This window comes from Buteo buteo, chromosome 17, assembly GCF_964188355.1.
Source record: "Buteo buteo chromosome 17, bButBut1.hap1.1, whole genome shotgun sequence".
NCBI lineage: Eukaryota > Metazoa > Chordata > Aves > Accipitriformes > Accipitridae > Buteo > Buteo buteo.
The window spans coordinates 17,000,897-17,021,966 of NC_134187.1; the positions used below are offsets into that span (position 1 = coordinate 17,000,897).

The 21,070-nt window shown below is 37.1% G+C and overlaps 1 protein-coding gene across 3 annotated transcripts in view; it reads right to left on the reverse strand.

Annotated features, from left to right (window-relative positions):
* Positions 1-21,070, reverse strand: part of ASAP2 (ArfGAP with SH3 domain, ankyrin repeat and PH domain 2) — a 93,755-nt gene that overhangs the window by 60,225 nt on the left and 12,460 nt on the right. For all 3 annotated transcript variants that reach the window (XM_075049165.1, XM_075049162.1, XM_075049163.1), the window contains exons 2-3: positions 9,695-9,767; positions 5,614-5,759 (exon numbers count right to left, since the gene is read on the reverse strand). In XM_075049165.1, coding sequence (XP_074905266.1) covers positions 5,614-5,759; positions 9,695-9,767 — 219 coding nt within the window. The remainder of the gene's footprint in view (positions 1-5,613; positions 5,760-9,694; positions 9,768-21,070) is intronic.

Sequence of the window (21,070 nt, forward strand, 5' to 3'; positions counted from 1 at the left end):
GTGTGCAAAAGTGACAGTAGTACTGTCTGCTGACAAATCATTGTTTAAGTTATTTTCATTTTTTTATGGCAAGTACTATTGGATTTAATACTTTCCAAGAGTTTTCCCAGTGATGTGAGCATTAATAGGACAAGGCCAATCAACAGAGCGGGGAGCAAGTGGAAATCTGCTATAGATAAGACGCAGTTTGTTTGTCTGAACTCTAACCTCTTGGCATCTAACCCCAAGACTTCAGAAAATCACATAACAAAGACTTGTAGCACAAACTTTCATCTCTGCACCATGTCTCCCTCTCACACGCAAGGACAAAACACTGCCTTTCTGCTGTCCTCACCCCCTGCCCCACCTGCAGTGCATTGGCATGTCCCATAGCACAAACTGCATCCCACCAGGCCGGTGGCTGAGGTAGGACATCACCCACCACCCATCTATGCTGTAAGACAACTGACTCCAGCAAAGCAGGAGTTGAACACCAGTAAGTGCCCACACAGAGCTGCTGGCTCAGCTGCCTGAGCTGCCTAGAAAAATGCCTTCGCACAAGATGCTGAGCGTAGCCATCATGTACTACTTGGGAACAGCCCCTGTACTACCACTGATAAACAAACTACAAGCTGGGAACGTCTCCATTAGGAAGTGCAAGCGCAAAATGACCAGAAATACATTTTTGAAGGTATTCTTAAAAGCATAAAGTGAAGAATTTTAAAAGCAAAGGAAGAAAGAGACTTGAGGTTATTCCAGCCCATCTTCCTTGCCAGTGGAGAATTCCCAATTGCACATTTTCTAAGCTAGGTTAAAACACCTAAGTGGTAAGCATCTATTGCTTTCTCTGGGACACCTCATCTAATATCTTCACAGTGAGATCCCATTTATATGCAATTTATTATTTTCCTCTTCCACAATCACAGTTATCTGTGAGGCAACCATACATTTCCAATTCTTCTAAGCTTTCCTCATAAATCAGCCTTTTCAAGCCCTGATCATTTTTTGTTACTGTCCTCTGAATTTCTTCCAGTTGGATCAGTATCTTTTTGGCAAAGAAATAAAGACAAGATTCCAGGTGTAGCTAAACCCATGCCACTAAGGAGGAATTATTACATCTTGGTTTATGTCTTTACAAGCATAAATCAAACAGTACTCTTATTTCTTTTCCTCTCACCGTTAAGCCAATATTTCCTCAAGTGTACCAGTGAAAAACAGAAACACCACAACTTAAATCATTAAACTTCACATATAATACTCCAACCTCAAATATGTATACCTGTAGCTGTTTTTTATGCTCAACTAAGATGAGTCCTTCTAAATAAAATATGCTTGTGAAGGTTCAGGCACCAAATATTCTTTTAAAACCTTAGTCTGAACTATTAACCTGGAAAGAAAATTCTGGGCTTAAATTTCTTAAGTTCATTATACAATACAAAAAAGATATTTCCTTCAGTTTTGTTATTTGTTACCTTTTACATTTAAGCAAATCTCCTTCTTACATTTAAAAAATGAAGTAAAACAGGAACATATGGTCAGAAAAATATTATCACTGTTCTTCCATTTCTACTGGCTAAAAATCCAAGGATTATTAATAGAAAAACTTCTCACATGGAATCTCTTCTGCCCAGCTACCTTCCACAGAGTGGAAATATCAGATTCCCGTCCTCCCAATCCAGCATGTTTCATTAGCTTTAAATTTAAATAAATGAAAAAGAAAGAACAAGAATATATAGAAGAACAACAAACAGAGAAAATGGAATTTGTTACATAGGTACTTCATCCTCACAGATCAAATCCCTTTTCAAGGAGTGCTGACAGAGATGACAGGCAACTACAGATTTTATTTCTTCTTGGTGTAGCAATCTAAGAATAGGATTTAAAGGAAAAAATATTTGAAGTGCAAACATGTTGCAATGAGCCTTTACTTGTCCTGACATTTTTCATATTAAGACTCACACCATTATCACTTGGCACTAAATTTACTAGGAAGACAGAGCAATTTACACTATAAGCAAGTGCCATACAGACCTAACGTATCAGGGAACTGTGGGTGCTACCATTCTATCAGGAATTAGCAGCAAGAGTACCATCAAGAAGCAATACTGCACATGCCACAAAAGGTACCATGTTACCTCTGAAAATGCCTCTAGTATTTTCTGATAGCTCACTACCAAAAAAGACATACTGATTGCTCAATCTTCTTAAAAACATTTCTAATCCAAAAGAAGTTGAAGAAAAATTTGTAGCTTGATATTGGAGCTATGGCAAGAGAAAAAAAAAATGCACAGCATATCATAAACTGATCCAAACGATGTGTTAGAAAGGCTGAAGTTAGTAGTTACAAGGACCTGATATACTGTAAATGTCAATTTATTTCTTCTCTTAAAGATGTGTTTTATGAATCACTTCAAATGTGAAGAACCAAAGTTCTTAAAAGTTTTTTTTTTTAGTTTTATGCACTATTTAAAAGTGCACACATAAAAGAAGCATAGCAAAACACATATAAAACACCCAAGACCTGAACTTTAACTTGAATAGATTACAGTTGAATAATTGGATTCCAGGAAAAAAAACCTTCAGCTGTTAATGAGGTATTTTAAAACATTGATGCCCTGATAAGACCATGAAAACATAAAAGTATTCTGGGAAACCTTTAAAAATATTACATAAAACAAGAACCTAACCCCCCTATTAAAGCAGAACAACTTTATAATGGCTTTCTTTTACCTTACTAAAGACAAGTTTAACGAAATTTCTTCTGCAGAAGCACTTTCAAGCTACAGCTCTAAATGCCACCCAGGCCAAAAGCTGACAGAGCTACAGCTCTAAATGCCACCCAGGCCAAGAGCTGACAGAACACATCAGCTTCTAGAAAGAAAAACAAAATATATGACAAAGCAAAACTTGACAGTAGCCTTAAAGCTTTGCCAGTGTTAATAGCTTTGGCATCTGTTCCAGTCTGAACATGTCCTCTCACTTCCTTGCACATTCCCCACTCATTTCAGCTAAAATCTGTGGAAGTTCAGCACCCTATGAAACACCAGGGATAGGTCTATTTAAAAAGAGTACCTTTCCAAATGTTTTTTTAACAGTAGCAGGTTGTAAGGCCGTGGCTACATTTTTGATGAAACTATTTACAACCAAAATATGTCAGGTGCTACAAGGAATCACTAGAGGAGAGGGATGTTTTCAACTGCCAACATGCTTAAAGTGTTTGGAGTTGGATACTTTACCACAGTCAGAATGCGTAGGGCTTGTTTCACATACGGCTACGACTATAAAAAAAACAGCACCCCAAATTATTTCCAACTACTGTATAGGACTTTTTACACTGGTCAGTACTCTTGTAACCTCTTAGAAAACTAGACCTCCAACTTATGAGCAGATTTTCAAAGTGACCAGTTACCAAAAATTTATTCTAGTGGTATTAAGTTCTAATAGGCAAAGTTACATAAAACTATAGTTTCGTTTTATAATTCTTTTATAATTCTATAATTCTTGTTTATAAATATGGTATTTTCAAGCAATAATGAAGTTTACATCTCTTTTTCATACATACTTCTTCCTGGAGGAAACTATTTTCCTACAGAGACACCAAATTCAAGGACCATTAGGCTCCTCTACTTCTTCAGTTTTCCTTTGCTAATCAGAAGAAAACAAAAAACTTTAAACCTCAACAATATGAAGCATATTAGGAAAGAACAGAACCTTAAAGAGACCTGTCCTTCACCAGACAGTATTAAAGAAGACAGAAGGTGCCTGTGATATTGCAATGTAAAAAAAAACCCACCAAAACCAAAAAAACATTCACATACATGCAAAATTATTATTTGCTTCAAAAATAGAGAAAATCAGAATAACAAACTGAGAAAAACTAAGAACTTAGCTACTATCTCATGATATATCCTCTTCTTACACATACAAGCTGAAGCAAAAATACGTAGTTGCTAGTGAAAAAGCATTACACTGCAAAAAAGATTTAGAAATATTCTTTGGAGAAGACACACAAAATGCTTACATGGATAAGAAAAGCAATGAAAATATGCACCCCACTTCCTATAGATATTTATTTTGTTTTTATTTTCCTTTCCAGTTTTGGGGGGAAAAGTTATTCTTGTCAGAAACATTTTGCAAAGTTAGTAATTACTGGTTTTAAGAGAACAAATAGCTAAGATTTTTGGTAAAACAGCAACTTTTTTTAGCTTTTAAAAGTCATCTTGAAATGCGATACATTAAAAGGTTTTTCTGGGGAAGGGGTGCAGCTTTTAGTAGATTGCTTTTTAAAACCACCTAAGCATCACATTTCCCAGACCCATTTGCCTAATGAAGTCACCATATTGCAATTAATTTATGATAGAGAGGGGTTTTTAGTCAACAGAAGGTATCAATTAGAAGACCCATTCTATTTCCCCTTCCATATGAGCAGTCTACCTCTGTATGGGAGACTCAGGATAATGGACTGACTCACACTCAATAAGGATACCTCTTTTGATACGTTATTCTCAGGTAATATTGTACATCCAGAAATATTCAAATCAATACGATGAATATGAAATACATTTCACTGTTGATAAATACATTTGGGGCTAGATTCTCTCTCATCAATATCACGATTGGGTAAAAACAGAGGACAGCATCAGGGACTGAATGGGACCACCCTAAATCCCATCAGCTGGAAACATTCCCCAAAGAACTGATTATGACCAGCTGGCTGCAAACTACAGACATTTGGTCTAGAGTCACAAAAACATTTGATGTGTCTCCATCCCACTGATTTCAGCAGGCACAGACTTTTAAGTGCTTGTAGGAATCTGGGTCATCTCCCCTTCATAGCCCCTGGTTTAAGAGTTCTGTGGTTTCAAGTAAATTTGGGACTTACTTAGACATGGGAAAACTCTAGCTAGTAGGATGTAGTCAGAATCTGCTCTTTTCGTGCCCTCTGATTAATGTGAAATCGAGGCTGAAAATTTTCCATTCATAATTAAAACTCCAGTTCTTCCATTTGGCCCCATCCCATTTGGCTCACTGAAGAGTGCTTTTAAGCCTTACTGGCTTCATTTGCAAGATTGGTCCCCAGTGGACACTACTGTCATTGTAGCATTATGTTTGATTTTGTTTTCCTGAGAAGCAAGAGACTCTCTCTTTCAGGGACACTAAAATCTCCCTTTATAAATACAAACAGAAAGCATGAAAAAGTAAAGTAAAAGCAACATGAACACAGAGTAAACCAAGTTGGGTTTTGCTGGTTTCACAATTTCAAAGCAAATTGATACATGCATTTTATAATACATGTCGTAACTACTTTATTGTGGGAAGCTTTTAAGTGTGAGAATTGTTGGAAGAGTATTTTTTGTTGTGTTTATTTGGTTTTTGTGGTAATTTGTTTTTTGTTTTGGGGGTTTGGGGTTTTTTTGTGGGTTTTTTGGTTGGTTTGGGTTTTTTTTTTTAGTTTTTAATTTTGCAAGGTGAAAGGCTAGGCCATGAGACATCTTCCTAAGCCAAGAATTTTTTAAGAACAGTGGTTGCTAAAACACAAATTGTCTTCAACATGACGAGCTGTTATAATTCACAAATACAGCCTTTGTAATGGCCTTAAAAAATTTCAACATGTTTTTCTTAAGTAATTCTTACCAAATTTTTGAAGAGTGCAGTTAATTCCTTTGTAAACACAGAAAATTTTAAAAATGCTGTTCCCAAATCTGGGTCATCCCTGCAAACACAGTTGCCTCCAAATTTCTCCAGTGCTTGTGTATACTGTTCTTCATTTTCCACGTGAGCTTCAAAAAGAGCAAAACATGAAAATATCATCAGTAGATAAAAGGTTATTGAAATTATAACTGAGGTTTTTTTTAAAAAAAACCAACTTTTCAGAAGATTTCTCGCTAAAAATGTTGACTTGATACAATAAACATTTATTATTCATATTTTAACGCTGATATGCCATAAGTATGACATATCTCACTAATTCTGGTTTACGTCTATCTATCCACATGCTGTACAAAGGACAATGTGTCATCAAAACAAGACAACCATCTGACAGGAATCCACACAAGAAAGATCCACAATATTTCTGCACCATAGCTAAGATCACATAACAATTACCAACTCCTATAATGAACTTCTAGAGTCTTTTATTAACGGTCTTGAATTTTAACCGTGTGCTGAACAAAGAAACAGAGGAGATCAAGTGTGTTGGCAGAGTTCTGGATCTCTCCAATAGAAGGCAATAGATCAAATAAGACTCTCAAGTCATCTTAGGAAACAGGACTACAAACTACATTACAGATGAGGACAAAACCCATATCTATGTTAACTCTCCGATTCAGAGCAGCAGTGGGAATCAGAAGCAAATCCTAGCAGTCTGCATTTACCACAGACCAGTTCAGTTCTCAAAGCAGTTTTGGTTCACAACAACTAGATTCCTTTCTGAGACAATGAAACCAGAGGCTCTGCCCCAGAAGTGGTCCAGTGCTTAACAGAGACAGCAGGTTCTGAATCACTGTATGGGCTGCACCAATGCAAGTCATCCAGCACACAGCTAATGCTTCTGCCCTTCAGAAAGCTTTTAGCTGCACATATTGGGGGGTTATTCAGCCCAGGGAATGAGATGAAATCTAGGCCTGAAGCAAGTTCCCTTAACTCAAATACAAAGGAAATCCGAGGGGCCTCAGACTTAACTACTTCGACCTACTGATTTACTCCTAGGACACCAGATTGCTTGCTTATGTAGACACACATAAGAAGTCCCTGTCAATTTGATGTATGGAATAAAACAAAAAGTGTTTCTGAACCCAAGCTTAGTGACCATGTCAAGCTTGAGCACATGGACAAAGCACACCAAGTTGGCATCTGAGAAAGTTAACATTGCCTAGTTCTTATTCTAGCTGTGGCCAATTTCTAACACTTCAGAGGAAGTCAGAAAAAACCACCCATATCCTAGAAAACAAGTTATGCATTAATAAGAACAAAGACCCTTTCTTGGTCATCACATGAGGCCAGCATAAACCCTGAAGATTATTTGGAAAGGATTACTCTGTTCAAACAAGCAATGATCTGGTTTCATTTCAAGCCCATTTGTACATGTCAACACATTTAATATCCAAAGGATTCTTGATGCAATGCCCTTTCTCCAAATTTCTATGAATTAGTTATACAACCCGTTCAATAAACCTAGCACGCTCCAACTTAAAATCAAAACTGTCTGTTCATATTCCTATTTGGACAGCCATTCAAGAACTTTATTTCTCAAGTAGCTACAAATTTTCTTTAATTTCCAATACATGAAACTAAAACCCTGTGGAGTAGTAGTATAATATCACGTAATTAAAGACTGTTATAATGTACATGCAGATTTGAAGTTACACAAACGGCATTAATTCTGCAAGTTTCTAACTTAAGCACTGGAATTTGCAGCCTGTAAAAGATAGTTTGCATATAGCCATTCAATTTAAAAACTAAGCCCTAGCACTGAACTGTACTTAGTTTTCATCAGCATCCACAGCAGGGGCTGCGCACTTACCAAACCTTTTGCTACCTGAGCTGTAGGATGAAGTAAGGATATCCAACTAATACTATTGTGTGATGTACACACACCTGAACAAGCTTGAACAAACTGGTACAGACAGCAAAAGACCGGATGTGGCAGGTTGCAACTCCTCTAGTTCACACAGCTATCCAGTAAGGTGAATTATTTCCATATTGCTTTCTGTATTCTTACTGCTTCCTGCATCCAGCTTGGTGTATTTGAACCCAGGTGAGGGTAGAGGTCAGGGCACAAATCATACAGCAAAAAGAGAAGGCTGCCACTGCCTAAAAGCAAGGTGAAAAGGCTGCTACCATTAATTGTTGTAGTTAGATGTGCAATCAGCAGCTGAACCATGCTGACTTTTCACCTTAGGAAACAAGAGCTTTCTATTCCATACACCATCCCCAAGAGTATTCTATTCCCCAGCATCCTAGGGACTGTTTTTCTGGGTCTATGTGTCAGATTGAAGAAAGCCAACAAACCAGCAGCTCAACAGCAATTCTGAGACATTCCCCAGAATGCTGATGGTAGTTATTGCAGCAATACTACCAGCTGAGCTAGTACTCCACATGTGCTTCTGAAGAACACAAAATTGTATTTTGTCATGGAACCCTCCAAAATACTCTCCCTGCCCTGTGTTTTCTTCCTGACGGATTTTAAAAGTTTCTCTACAAACAAAAGGTTTGGAATCTATCAAAAAAAAAAGAAATCTGAGCCAGGTTTGTTTGAGGGTTTAGAGGCTTTTTTTAAGTAAGAAACTAAATTATGTATAAATTGGAGTCACTATGTAATCCTCCATAACAGTTTCTAAATTCACACATTAAAAAAGAAAGCCAAAACATGTATACTTAATATTCAGGGAACCTATATTAAAAATCCAGTAACTGTTTTTTATGAGTGCAGGGCCACAGCTTTTGTTTTGTCTAAAGAAACCCCAAGGGCTGGCAAGTGGCTGGGTTGGTGATATTTCTACTGGTGGAAGAGAAATACCTCCAAACCTTTATTGTCAAGATTAGGCAGCATGAATTTAAAAAACTAGGCAAGGTACTGATTTTACGCAAAAACTGTAGTGATTTGCTACAATGCTATAACAAGTACATTGATTATGAGGCATAGTCAAGCACTTAAAAAACCAACCAACCAAAAAAACCAAACAGAAGAAAGAGTGCCAAATAAATATGTAACAGATGACACAGATCCAGATGAATCTTAAACTGGACCCTCCACAATCCAAAGATAACAGCTTCATTACATTAGGCAAGAAGGAAGTTCCTTTTCAATTAGCCAATAAGAATTACACCATAATAGCAGTTCCTGTTATAACCTTGTATCTGAACACCAACAGGCCCACAAGTTCTGTCAGATATTGGTGGCTCTCCAAGGTCGCCAGGCCTATCCGTTTTGCATATAATATAGGTTTTGTTAGCTGTAATTGCTAGGAACTGCAAAGTGAGAACAAATGCCAACAAAATGCTGTTTCTTATCCACAAAAACAAATGCCGCTGCTTATTTACAAAACGCTGCTGATCCACAAAACCAAAAGCTTCAGTTATTTTTTTCAAAGATAAACACACAAAACTCCATGAGATTGGCACACAAAAACACATGCAGCAATAGTTCTTTGTATTTTTATCAGTGTTGTAAGAGAAATATCTGACTTTGCAGCTCATCAGCGCTCTCTTGTCATGAAGTTCTCAACATACATAACTGGAAGCCACCAGAAGGGTGAGGTTTCACAAAGCAGTAGAGCCAATGTAGTTTCTTACTGCTGCCAAAGAGAGTAATTTCACCACTCCCATGCCCTCAGCTCTCGATGATATTCAGGTGCTCATCTAATCCCAGTTGATTTCACTGCCTATGCAGCTTTATGAGCTAAAAATCTCATCAAGGGATCTGCCAAGCACCAGGGGTGGCAGAAGGAGCAGGTAGCCCAGACCTGGTAGAAAGAGGAGAGCACAGCTTCCCCAGTTGGTAGCAGTATGCCAGCTAGATAGCTTCAGCTACCTCGAAAAATTTCATGCTTACTAAGCTCATCATCAAGCAGCTAGTTCAAGACTGCTATTTAAAATGTAAATTTTTCTCTTCTCAGAGTTACCCATATAACTCTTTCTGATTCAGTAAGATGACTGACTGTTTAAATCCTCCAATTTCACCAATATAAACTACCAGGAATTATTATGTACTTACCCAGACCAGATATGTTTATGGCTTTGACAGATTTCTTCATTTTATAGAGAACAGTTCGGTCAACATCCAGAGCCTAGAACAAAAGAGAAAAATTAAATGTAAACTATTGGATTGTCCCCTGGTAAACCTGTGCCCTGGAAACCTTCTCTAATTATAACACTATTATGTTAGTTAATTTTATTTCTGTAATTAATAGATTACTTGCCAGTTGCTCCCATCACCATCCATACAACCTATTCTGTCCCCTTGTCCACAGAAATACATCCTACCTCTTTTGCTGATGACCAGCATCACGTATACACAGCAGCATCTGAAATGAAACTATTTACACAATATTTTCTTCCTATGTTAAAATATTAAAGAAGCTTAAAACAGTTTCAACCTATTGTATGTTCTGACACTGCTGAAGAAACAAGCAATATCACTTCCCCAGGCAGAATATTAAAAATGGAATTTAATTTCAGTTTTCCTGAATAATTTAGTTAATGAATTGCACTCCCAACCATATGAACTTTCTCACTGCTGTGCTGAAAAAAAATAAATTGCATATGTCTCAAATATCTTTCACACATTTTATCACTAGGCAAAGCTTTTTCAAAGAAAGAAGTGAAAGCAGGCAATTGTTTTGCTTACTGAAGTGAAATATGGGCAGACCCAAAAATGTACAATTGTTCCAGAACAGAGATGCAGAATTACGGTTACACAAGTTACTAAAAAAAAAAACCCCAAAACTAAACACCAACCTTTGTGAAACTGCAAGAAAATTTAAGTATGAGTTCCAGAGATGGTGATGTCTTTAGACCCCACTGAAGAACAATACCAAACATACAAATTGTGCTACGCCAAGAGCTGTTTAACATGATAGATAGTTAAAAAACAAACAAAACCCACCAAATTCATTCCAGTTTTCATTCAAAATATTTCAGTGAATCACAGCAGCTACATATCTGACCTACTGTTGTTTTATTGTTAATAATTTGTGTAAGAGAAATGACATGGAAAAGTCAGTCCCTAGGACCCTATCCAATTATTTTAACAAACTGAATGCAAAAAGAAATATTATCCCTCACATTTACAGGAGTATTCTTAAACTGAATCCATTCAGACCACAAATAGCTGGGCAAAATCTCTGCATTCCATGGAAACCAACAGTTTTAGATGTTGCCTTAACATTAACGTTATAGTGTCATGGTACAGATATATCCATTGGAAGTTTTACCTCCAGCATCTTTATAGTTCACATCTGAAACATTAGCAGGAGAAATGCAGAGGTCTTTTCACCTGGAATTCTGAAGAACAGAGGAAGGGGAAAAAAAGCCCTAAGAAAGCCCATAAAAGTCACACACAGCTCTATTCACCCTCTTCAGCAATCTGAATTGCATCCACTATAACAAACATGTAAACAGTGCGATCTCAAAGGTTAGATTAGTCATCTGTCTGGATGGGAGTACACGAACTAAACTCCCTCATTGTGTATTCGGTGATTTCTAAAAATAATCTCAGAAAAGCACCAACTGATCAGCTGACTACAGAGGAATGAAAATTTCATCGATGACTGCATCAAAGGCAACTACCCTCTTGGAGACAAAGCAAAAAGTATGTCTCCAACTACAAGTAATATAAATAACAGTCCAAAGAGCAGCCTGATGGCCAGAGACTGAAAAGTTACAGATTCAGTTCCCAGCTAAGTCTCAGATTTGCATGTGCAGTTGATATATTATTTGACCTCCGCACCTTAGTTTGGGGGAGGGAGAGAAGAAAAAAAAGAAGACAGTACTTCTTAAAAAAGGGAAGTGTTGGAAAGATACATGCATTGCATCAATTACGAACCACTTGTACTACTGTGGTCAGGGATCCAGATAGACCTATGGATTCATAAAATCTTCTGGCCCATGACTGCCTCACTCAGGAAACACAGACTCTGGGTAAGGGAAAAACTTCAAGTCCTCTTCCTCAACCAAAGTCATCATTTTGGTTTGCAACTTCTCTCAACCAAGTCCCGCTTTCACTGGGATTAGGCTGCAGAAGAGTAAACCTGTAAGGCACAGCATAGCCAGGGTCCAAGAGGAATGATAGCTTATGTCCCTAACATACCAGTGATGACAATTCTAGCATCTAGCTATCTCAGCTAGCCAGTCCACGTAAAAAAATCAAAACAAGGATGACAGGAAAAAAAAGCCCCACAGACAGTACTGAGGTCTCCAGAATGAGCAAAACCTAAAGCCCTAGTGTGGTGAAAATGTACAGGACTGCCAGGTCAGGCTTCCTAGGGTCCTCCCTTCTTCCCCTGCCTGCCTTTTCAGCTGTGCCAGTTGCAAGTGCTTGCAGGGATGTGTCATAAATTGCAGAAGAGAAGTGATCCATGTTTAAAATGATGCAAAGGGGAAAAAAAAAAAGTTATTTTTCAGTTGGGTCAACTTTCCAACCCTGGCTAACAGGTAGTCCCTTGATACAACCCAACAGAAAAGACAACAGGAAAAACAGGAATGAGTAGGAGGACCAACATATCCAGGTGCTCCTGCTGAAGAATCCTCCAGGGACATTTCTGAACAAGAATTCAGTAGCTGCATGAGTGTGGCAAGCACTTTTACTATGCTGTTATCTTTACCAGCTACATCTTTTTTAACCCTTAGCATTACATTAGTCTCGACATTTCTTCACATATTCAGTCACCACAATAGAACAGGCTGTGTGTCTGTCTGGGAACTGCTACCACATTTTTATGGTGATAACAGACACCGAGTCTGTATAACAATGCTGAAACATCCAGGGAACCAATAAGACTGGAGCAGGCTAAACACCACCTTGACTAACACTGACTTTGCTAGCTGAGAACTTAGCTCAGCTTCTGTTGAGGTAGATGATCCACTCCAAGAGCCATAAAAAACAGAGAAAAATCCCAGTAGCAAACTATCCTACCTTTGTATCAAAGCAACATAGACTCAACTGGTTATTTCTTCCCTCTCCCAGTCAAAAAAAAAAAAACCAACCAAAAAAAGTGAGAAATTGAAGTAATTTGTAACAGTCAGTACTCCATGCAATTTCATTTGCATATAAAACCTAAAAGTATATTGTAATTAGCAAAATGAACAAACTCACAAAAATAAACTATGTTTCACTCTTTAAAATATGAGCGTTTTACTGTCGATTCAATTCATTTATGTGATTAATGAGAATGGGAAGAAATTCAACAGTAAAGTCTGCAAAGTTGTGTATCCAAGGTAAAAATACATATACGAACTGGGAGATCAGTCAGAAAAAACTAAGGAGAATAAAGGGATCTGGTTTACAAGATGTTTGCAGTATCACTGCAGGGTGCCAAAGTGGTATAGCCATGAAAAACAAAACCATGAAGATACAGGAGATCATCTTCCCCCAAAGACAAGGAAACAATCAAAACAAACAAAATCCCAAACCCCACCTCACTGAATACTACATACTCCTTAAAATGCAAAAAAAGGTCCAAAATTTTGGTCTTGACAGCTTACATGTCTCTCTCAACCACTGGATTTTTGACTCTGATAAACACTTATGGAGAAATTACACAGACAAAATGGGAGGCAACGTAGGTGTTGCTTTCATCTGCTAGTAGGTGAAGCATGGAATGGAACAAAAAGTCTTTCTTGAACTGCTCTGGTTTTATAATTACATTACTGGGAATAAGCTGTAGTAAACTTAAAATCGGCTAGGTCAAGCAGATAGCTAAAGGGAATTGGAATGTACTCATTAAATAAACAAACAAAAAAATCACAACATGCTTAAATAAATAAATAATTTAAAAAAATTGAAAAGCACGAAATGTAGGAAGAACAGGCTGCCTTCCCGAAATGATCCCTAGTCACTCAAGGTGTTTGGGCTATCATCTAGGGAACTAATGATCAAAAGGATTTTGTTTGGATAATATGGCACTGATTGCCTATACCTTGTGCTTGTTCAGTTACCCTCACAGATAGGCTGTAGGTAGCCTCCTCTCTCCTGAATGGAAAGGGTCCTACCTAAATTCCTTACTGGTGGTAACAAAGAAGAAAAAGAAATATTTAAGCTAAAAAATAATGTTAGTATAAGAACAGCTGAGTAAAAGGTGTACCTGAACAAACTGTGACTAGAAATTGGGAAAAACAAATCCTATTCTGGAAAGCTTTCCAAACAGAGGATAAAGGGTAACAGATACCTAGCCATTTCAAGAGGGACCTGAATAAATTTATGAAAGATTATTATGTTGTTTCCTATCGTGGTAAGAAATTAAGACTTCCTCCTGTAGGAGGTTTCTTCTAGTCCTCCATTCCTTTGCAAAATCTTTTGACAATGCTGCATTTAAGAGTGGCTACGTATGCCTACAGATTAACGGACAAAATACTGAAAAACTTTGTATCTTTAATGCTGTATTTTAGTCTTGTTTGTAGACCAAAAAATGGGGAGGGGGACTTTGCCTTTGTTTAAATGAAAGACATTGGCACCTATTCACAACTAGTGTTTCAAAGGAGTCATTTCAGCATAACATTTGAAAGTGTTAGCTCTTTAGTACCATTCTTCATATTTTCTCATCCTTTTCTTTGTCCAAATCTTAGCACTTAGAAATCAGTTTAAATACAGCTGTAGCTTTATTACACTCTGAATTTTTGATCCTGTACTTATTTCATAAATATACACACACCACACCAATATGCTACCCTCCCCTAATTCAACTGCTTTGTGCACTTTAATACAGTTTTAGAAGCAGTGAAATTTAAAATGGCTTCTGACATTGCATATTCTAGCATTTCTTTTTACCCACTTAAAATGCCCAGTAAACCTCTGAACCAGAAAACAAGTGACTATGTAATTCAGATAGTGGAATTGTTTTGTACTCTCATGTAATGCTGCTAGTTTTGACTCAGAAAACTCTATTGCAAGACTGTTTATTTTGGCATCTGTTTATTTCAGTGCAATGTAGTCAAAGAGGCCATATAAATAATTTTCATAGTCCCACTCTACTGATGAGCACTCAGACTTCCCTCTTGTTAAAAACAGTAAATTGACCTTTGATTTAGGGAAAAAAACACCACATTCTATACAGTACATTAGAAAAGAAGCTACTTTATTGTAGAAGTGGTTCTATGCAGTGTGAACTGAAACAAACTCAAAAGTGACCTTCCTGACTGTGCCCTTCTCAGTGCAATATTTTTCTGAATGCAGTATTTATGTCTTCTGTTCATTTATTTTTATGTGACTTCTAATGTTAATCTTCTGAAATCATTTTTAAGGTGAATTACTTTTTATATCAGAATCTATGTGGTGTTGCTGTAGCATATCCAGAGATCACAGAGATCACTTTTTTGACAAGTCTAAAACAATATGTTATGATCGGCCTGGTATTGATCTTGTTATCCTGATGTGAATTTCAAGGCTTCTAAATAAATGGCAATATTGGATTAAAATACATGAATATTGGGAAATTTATTATCAAACCCGGTGCTCACATCAGTACTCTTCTTCAAAATGCAATAGCTAATCTCTCTTAAAATGGGATAGAAACATGATTCAGTTTGAAAACTGTTTTACCTTACAACCTAAGGCCACACAGTGAAAACAATTACAAAAGATGTCTAAGTTCATTTGCCATGCTTGAAAAAGCTGTAATTTTTCATTTTTCTTGCTGTAGCTTCAACTAGTTTATCACTGCGCAGTTACCACACATGATCATATACCCCACAAAAACCCCAACCCTAAAATTACCTGCAATATGCAAATTTTTAAAAAATTGTAATTCATGTTGTTTTTTTTCTAGCAAGCTGAGGCTAACATTTTGTTAGCCATCACAGATATGCTTTGGACATACTGCTAATGTATTTTTCACAAAGTATTCAGTAATACAAGCATTAGGTATTTGGGGTGCCACAGGCTGAAAATTTAAAAATTCCAATAATGAAGTAAATGTATTTCTGAGGCCCATATAGAGTGTAGAAACAACAATTCAAATCATTACACAACGTATTTTAAAGTTCTATATGCCTCAGGAGAATTTAGCAACAAACACGCCTGCAATAAGTGTAACAGGGAAAGCAACAAGCATAACAAAATAAACAGAAGAAAACACAGCTTTTAAGATGAACACTAGAGAAAGGAGGACTCAACTACCAGTGATCAGTAGTAAAGCTTTTTTCCTTACAGAGGAACAATGTCCAGTTTCACTTGCCAACGGCCAATTTCCATTTTAACTGCTTCAAAGCTTTCTACTCTGAACAATAAAATGTGCCAACTAATTAGAACCAGACCCATTTTACCAGGACGAAATCAGTCCGAGGTTACTGAAACTTCCTGAAATGTTATTCTACATCCTACTTCATATGCCACAACCTGCCCTGACACTTTAAAATAATAACAACAAAGCTGTTCCAAGTCTGTTTCACATTGCCTAGAAAGATTTAACCCCACTGGGAAATACAACATTCAAGCATTTAATTGCTGCTTCCCCCCAAAAAAAACCCCAACTCAAAACTAGCATCAATCCAAAAATCTATATAGTCTAAATGGATTTGTGCAATATATAGGCTTCCTTCTTCTGGAAGGGGTATTGGCTCAAATTAATAAATACATTTAATACATTTCAGGTTGGTATAAAAAATGAATGTGTTATTTGCTCTTTTCAGTGGAGTGGGGGGAAAACAAACTGTTCTATTTTTATCATATTTAATTGGGGGAGGGAAAAAAAGCAGGAAGGCAGAAACTGAGTAATTGAACATCCCAAAGATGATTTTGGCACCTTTTACAGAAACAAAGGGTATGGGGAAAAACAGGGCAGTAGCAGCATAAATAGAGTCCCCAAACTCAAGTGGTAAGATGTTCATTAAACATATTTTCTGTCAAACTTACAGCAGAAGTCTGTGTCTTTATCTCATGTAAGTGTCCTTACACCAGTGCCTTATTTCTTTGCAGCCCAGAAAATAATTACTTATCTGGAGAGGAACAGAAAAATAGCCATTCTGGGTCAGATCAACACTCCATTTAACCTGATATCCTCTATCAGTAGTGGCCAACAGCAGATGTTTAGGGCAGCAAGCAAAGAAAAGCACATACACATCCATCTCCCAGTTTCCAGCAATCAGTTTAAAAAGAAAAGACTGAGACATTCTCAACCAGAAACACTACATAGCCCAACAGGCTATTCTCAAGAGAAACAAGAAGCCCAAGCTTTCTAACTCCAGACAAGGGAAAGAAAAAAAACCTAAACTTGACTTCTTGCAGCTCCGTATGAGTGTGACAGCCTACTGCGGGAAGTAATGAGGGAGGAAGGGGAAGGAGTCAGCCATCATCTTTGCTCTATTTTTTTATTTAAAACAGTTGAAAGTCTCTAATACATTCCTTTCTTCTTATCTGCAGCAGCTTCATTTTAGAAATGCTAAAATTAACTGTTTCACATTTTGGGTTATTTAGATGGGGTTTTTGCTGAAAGTATTCATAGAATTGGATCTGAATTTGTGAAAAGTGTATGGTAACCTTTTTTTTCTTTTTTTTTAAAAATAAAGAGTCCATTGGAACAACAACAACAAAAATGCTTGGAAGTACTGCTAAAGCAGTTACAGAATTTTGGGAAATAAATTGTCAAGTAATTTGAAAAATAATCTTGGAGACAGGAAACTATGTGTTCTCCCCCATACTGCACATCTAACTGACAAAGATACAAATAAAATATCAACATACTGACTTTAGATCCAATATAAACAATTATCTTAACCATTATATCTTTAAAACAAAAATCTAATCTCACTCTCAATTTTAGCAATTTGCATTAACATGTCAGGCTACTCAACAGCCATAAATCCTTCCATACTTCACCCATTCCAGTATTTCAGAGTAAGTAATAATGCGAGAAGCTGCTGCAGATGCTGAACACAAATAGGAATGTCCTTCCCAAAAATAAAAGGATGCACAAAGAACCTTGGTCAGTTAGTAAGGAAAAGATAAGTGATCAAATAACTACTGTAGAGACAGCAGAGCACGAACCAGCTCTTGTGCCTTACTGGACTGGTCTTGTTTAAAAAGTAGCAGTATCAAGTTTTGAAGTCTTACCCAGCAAGCACAATCATTTGGCTTTTCTAGTGTATCTTTACAGGCAATCTAATACTTGCTGTAATTAACCCTCTGCGACTCAAAAGATCAGAGATATCCACAGACATTCTATCTCAGTTTGTTATTTTTCTATTAGAAATGAACCGTCTATACTGTTGGCCTCAATCCACCTTTCTGTTACAGAAGGTGGTAAAAAGCTTCCTACATTATGTTATTCCCCTCCAAAACCCTCTTTCCATTCTCCTACTGTTACATCATTTCCTCTCTCCATGTATTAGTTTCTTTTCTAAATCCTCTCCAGTTTCCTTCCACTGATCACCTGGAACATTCAGGGAGGGACTGATACAAAGGATAGAAAAAACCTTCACAGGCATAGTTTGGGGCAAGGCATTCCAGCCTCTGAACATATTCTAGAAGAATAATAGTTTTTAAAACTTTAGCTTTGGTAATTACTTTATTTGGAGTGCGCATGTGAAGAAATGTTCCAGAACATTATATTATATAGTAGCTATGACATGCTCTTAGGCATAAGACTTGTCTACTTAAAGAGACTGTGAAGGTACAGAGACAGACATGAGATAAAAAGGATAGGGTTTATGGCAGAATTGTCTCTGCAAAGTCCCTTTCCTCAAAAGCATTATTTCTCCAGCATCTGGGTTTGTCATTCTTGTGGGCCCAATGCCAAGGCAATCTGTTTGAACAAGCACTGGTCTATCTGGCAGAAAAACGTAGTAAACATTTTGGCTCTAAACTGTCGTGCATACAGCTAAGGGTATGCATAGTGGAAAGAGGTAATACAGCTGCTTTGGGAAATTAATAAAAGGTAATTCTGTTGCAAAGGTAAAAGATGGGAAAATTTGACACTCCTCAATGTTGTCTACAAAACCCACAACTGAGCATGATAACTTTTCATAATGACTTCATTTTTTATTAAAACAAAGAAGTGATGCCTAAAACTCAGAATTCTTTAACAAACCATTTCTATCAACAAAGAGAAACCCTAAATCAAGAGGTTCAGAACCTACAAAATCTTACATCATTAATACATGTCACTACATGGTACTGTTGCACACTGAACAAAAAAGATGCTGTATTTGTGTATTAATCATTCAATTTCCATGTAGCATTTGCTGCATATCAAGGTGCCACAATTAGATCACTGATCAACCCCAGACCAGGGAAAGAGACAGATAACACACACAGTGTGAGCGCCAACTTCCACCTTTTATTGCGCAGTTAATTCCTTTTATACTAACAAGGGGAGGCGGGATTACAGGTATATCACAAGGCTGCGACTAACCCTCTAACTTTCCGTGACACCGCGAGATCTTCCGAACGCCGAACCCTACATTTCCACACACTTCCCTCGCTACATTAAGTTCGAAATGCAAGAGATACGTAAGCGGGGAGGGGGGGGATGGGACGGGATGGGACGGGACACCAAGCATTTTTGTATAATAAAACCTCTTGCCTAAGAGAAAAGAACAGAGGCCACTTATGTTAACTATTTCTCCAGAACACATCCACCTCCTGCATTAACCAACTTTTATACTGAGCAATACATTCTCCTTCTCTTTTCATAATTTCACCACCAACATTGCAGCTATCTGCTTTCAAAGACAAGATGACTGGACTTCACATACAGATCTCATGAACAACATGATAGACTTGATGCACTTCCTCGTTATGGTGGCTCATTTTTAAACAAAAGGTATTTAAATAAAACTCCCTTATTTATTATTTAATTGTTGTTTAATTTTTCAGTTGCACTAGCCAATTCCTGATATCCATATCTATGTATTTAGTATTACATGCTTCAACATGCTAAGATATATCACTATGTAAAACAAAGTAACATAGATAACAAGATAAAGTTCCAGTGAGGACTGTCTTGAACAGCCAAGTAAACTTTACCACCCCTTTACCTGTGTCAAAATTCTCTGGTCCTCAGCCTGCAAGAAACCTTTCTCTAGCTTCACGTTTTTGCATTTCTGTCTGCTGTCAGCATTCATCAAAGCCCTTCATGGTTTGGAGCCCAGCTGTTGGAAGAGGCTGATCCTCACCCTGCACCACTCAACAGCATTTACGATGAGCTAGCCTGATGGGATTTTCCTTTTGCAGATTTCTCAATTCAGTACTCTTTTCCCTAGTATTAAGTCCTTTTATACACCATCAGAGCCAACGAGAATTAATCTTTGCAGAACATAATGCCCTTTTATTCTGCATATGACAAGCTTTTTAACTAGAGAATTTTGTTATTTATGGGAGTACTCAACAAGCAAAACACTTTCCAGATGCTCAAAAGTTCCTGTATCAATAGTCTAATTTGGATTTAGTAGTCTTGAAACCCTGTACTTGAAATGGGCAGATATCCCAGTTGCAATCTCTACAAAATGAAGAAAAACTAAATAGTAAGTTTTCACTATATATGATGCACTTACTTCACCCTAAAAATGAAAAGCTTTGTGGTATGTGCACATATCAAATGGATGCCATAAACTGACCTATCCCTCCCCATCCAGCACTCCTTTGACTTTTTCTTCATTTATCTTCTTTATTTATCCAATAATTCTAGGGACCAGAAATTAACCAAGAAAAGAAGAGAGTCTACAGCAACGTAGCACAATCAAACCTCAATCTTAACAGGCCTCTGAGAACTTCTTAACAGAAATAAATAATAAAATCTGTATTACAAACATCTTTGGCAGAGATATATATGAGGGGGGCCATTCTGAAAGGGAACAAAAGGCACACAAACTTTTATCTAGTTCATGATACACCTGGAACTTTTAGGACACCATACTCCCACAACAAAGAATGGCAGGTAACTAGAGGGGACTCCAGAAGAGACAAAGACAAATCACCTCAAATGTACCAAGTATTCCTAGGGAAACACTGAACCAGCTGTCAAAATTAGGATAAGCAGAGGTAAAGCAATACATCAGACATCACCTCTCTATTATTAGAGTAGAAGTTTATGAAAGGCATCAATCTATAACACTGGTGGCATATTCATTACTACAGCTTAGTTTTCTTCAGTGGAGAGTTATTTCCTTTTACAATTTAATACATTTTGTATAGTTAACCTTTCTGTTTCATTCACCAGTTCTTACATGAAAGCTCACTGTCAAATGATAAAACTCATTTTCTCTTGAAACACTGTAAAATTATTTGTATTCTATAGCAGCTTCCAGACTTCAGCCTGTGATTTTCACTCCAACCTCTCTATAATTCAGAATACCACGTTCAAAAAAATCTCTGCATGGTCTCTCAGCATTAAAACTTTTTTCCCCATTAAAGTAACTGCATGACAGCATAATTAACAGC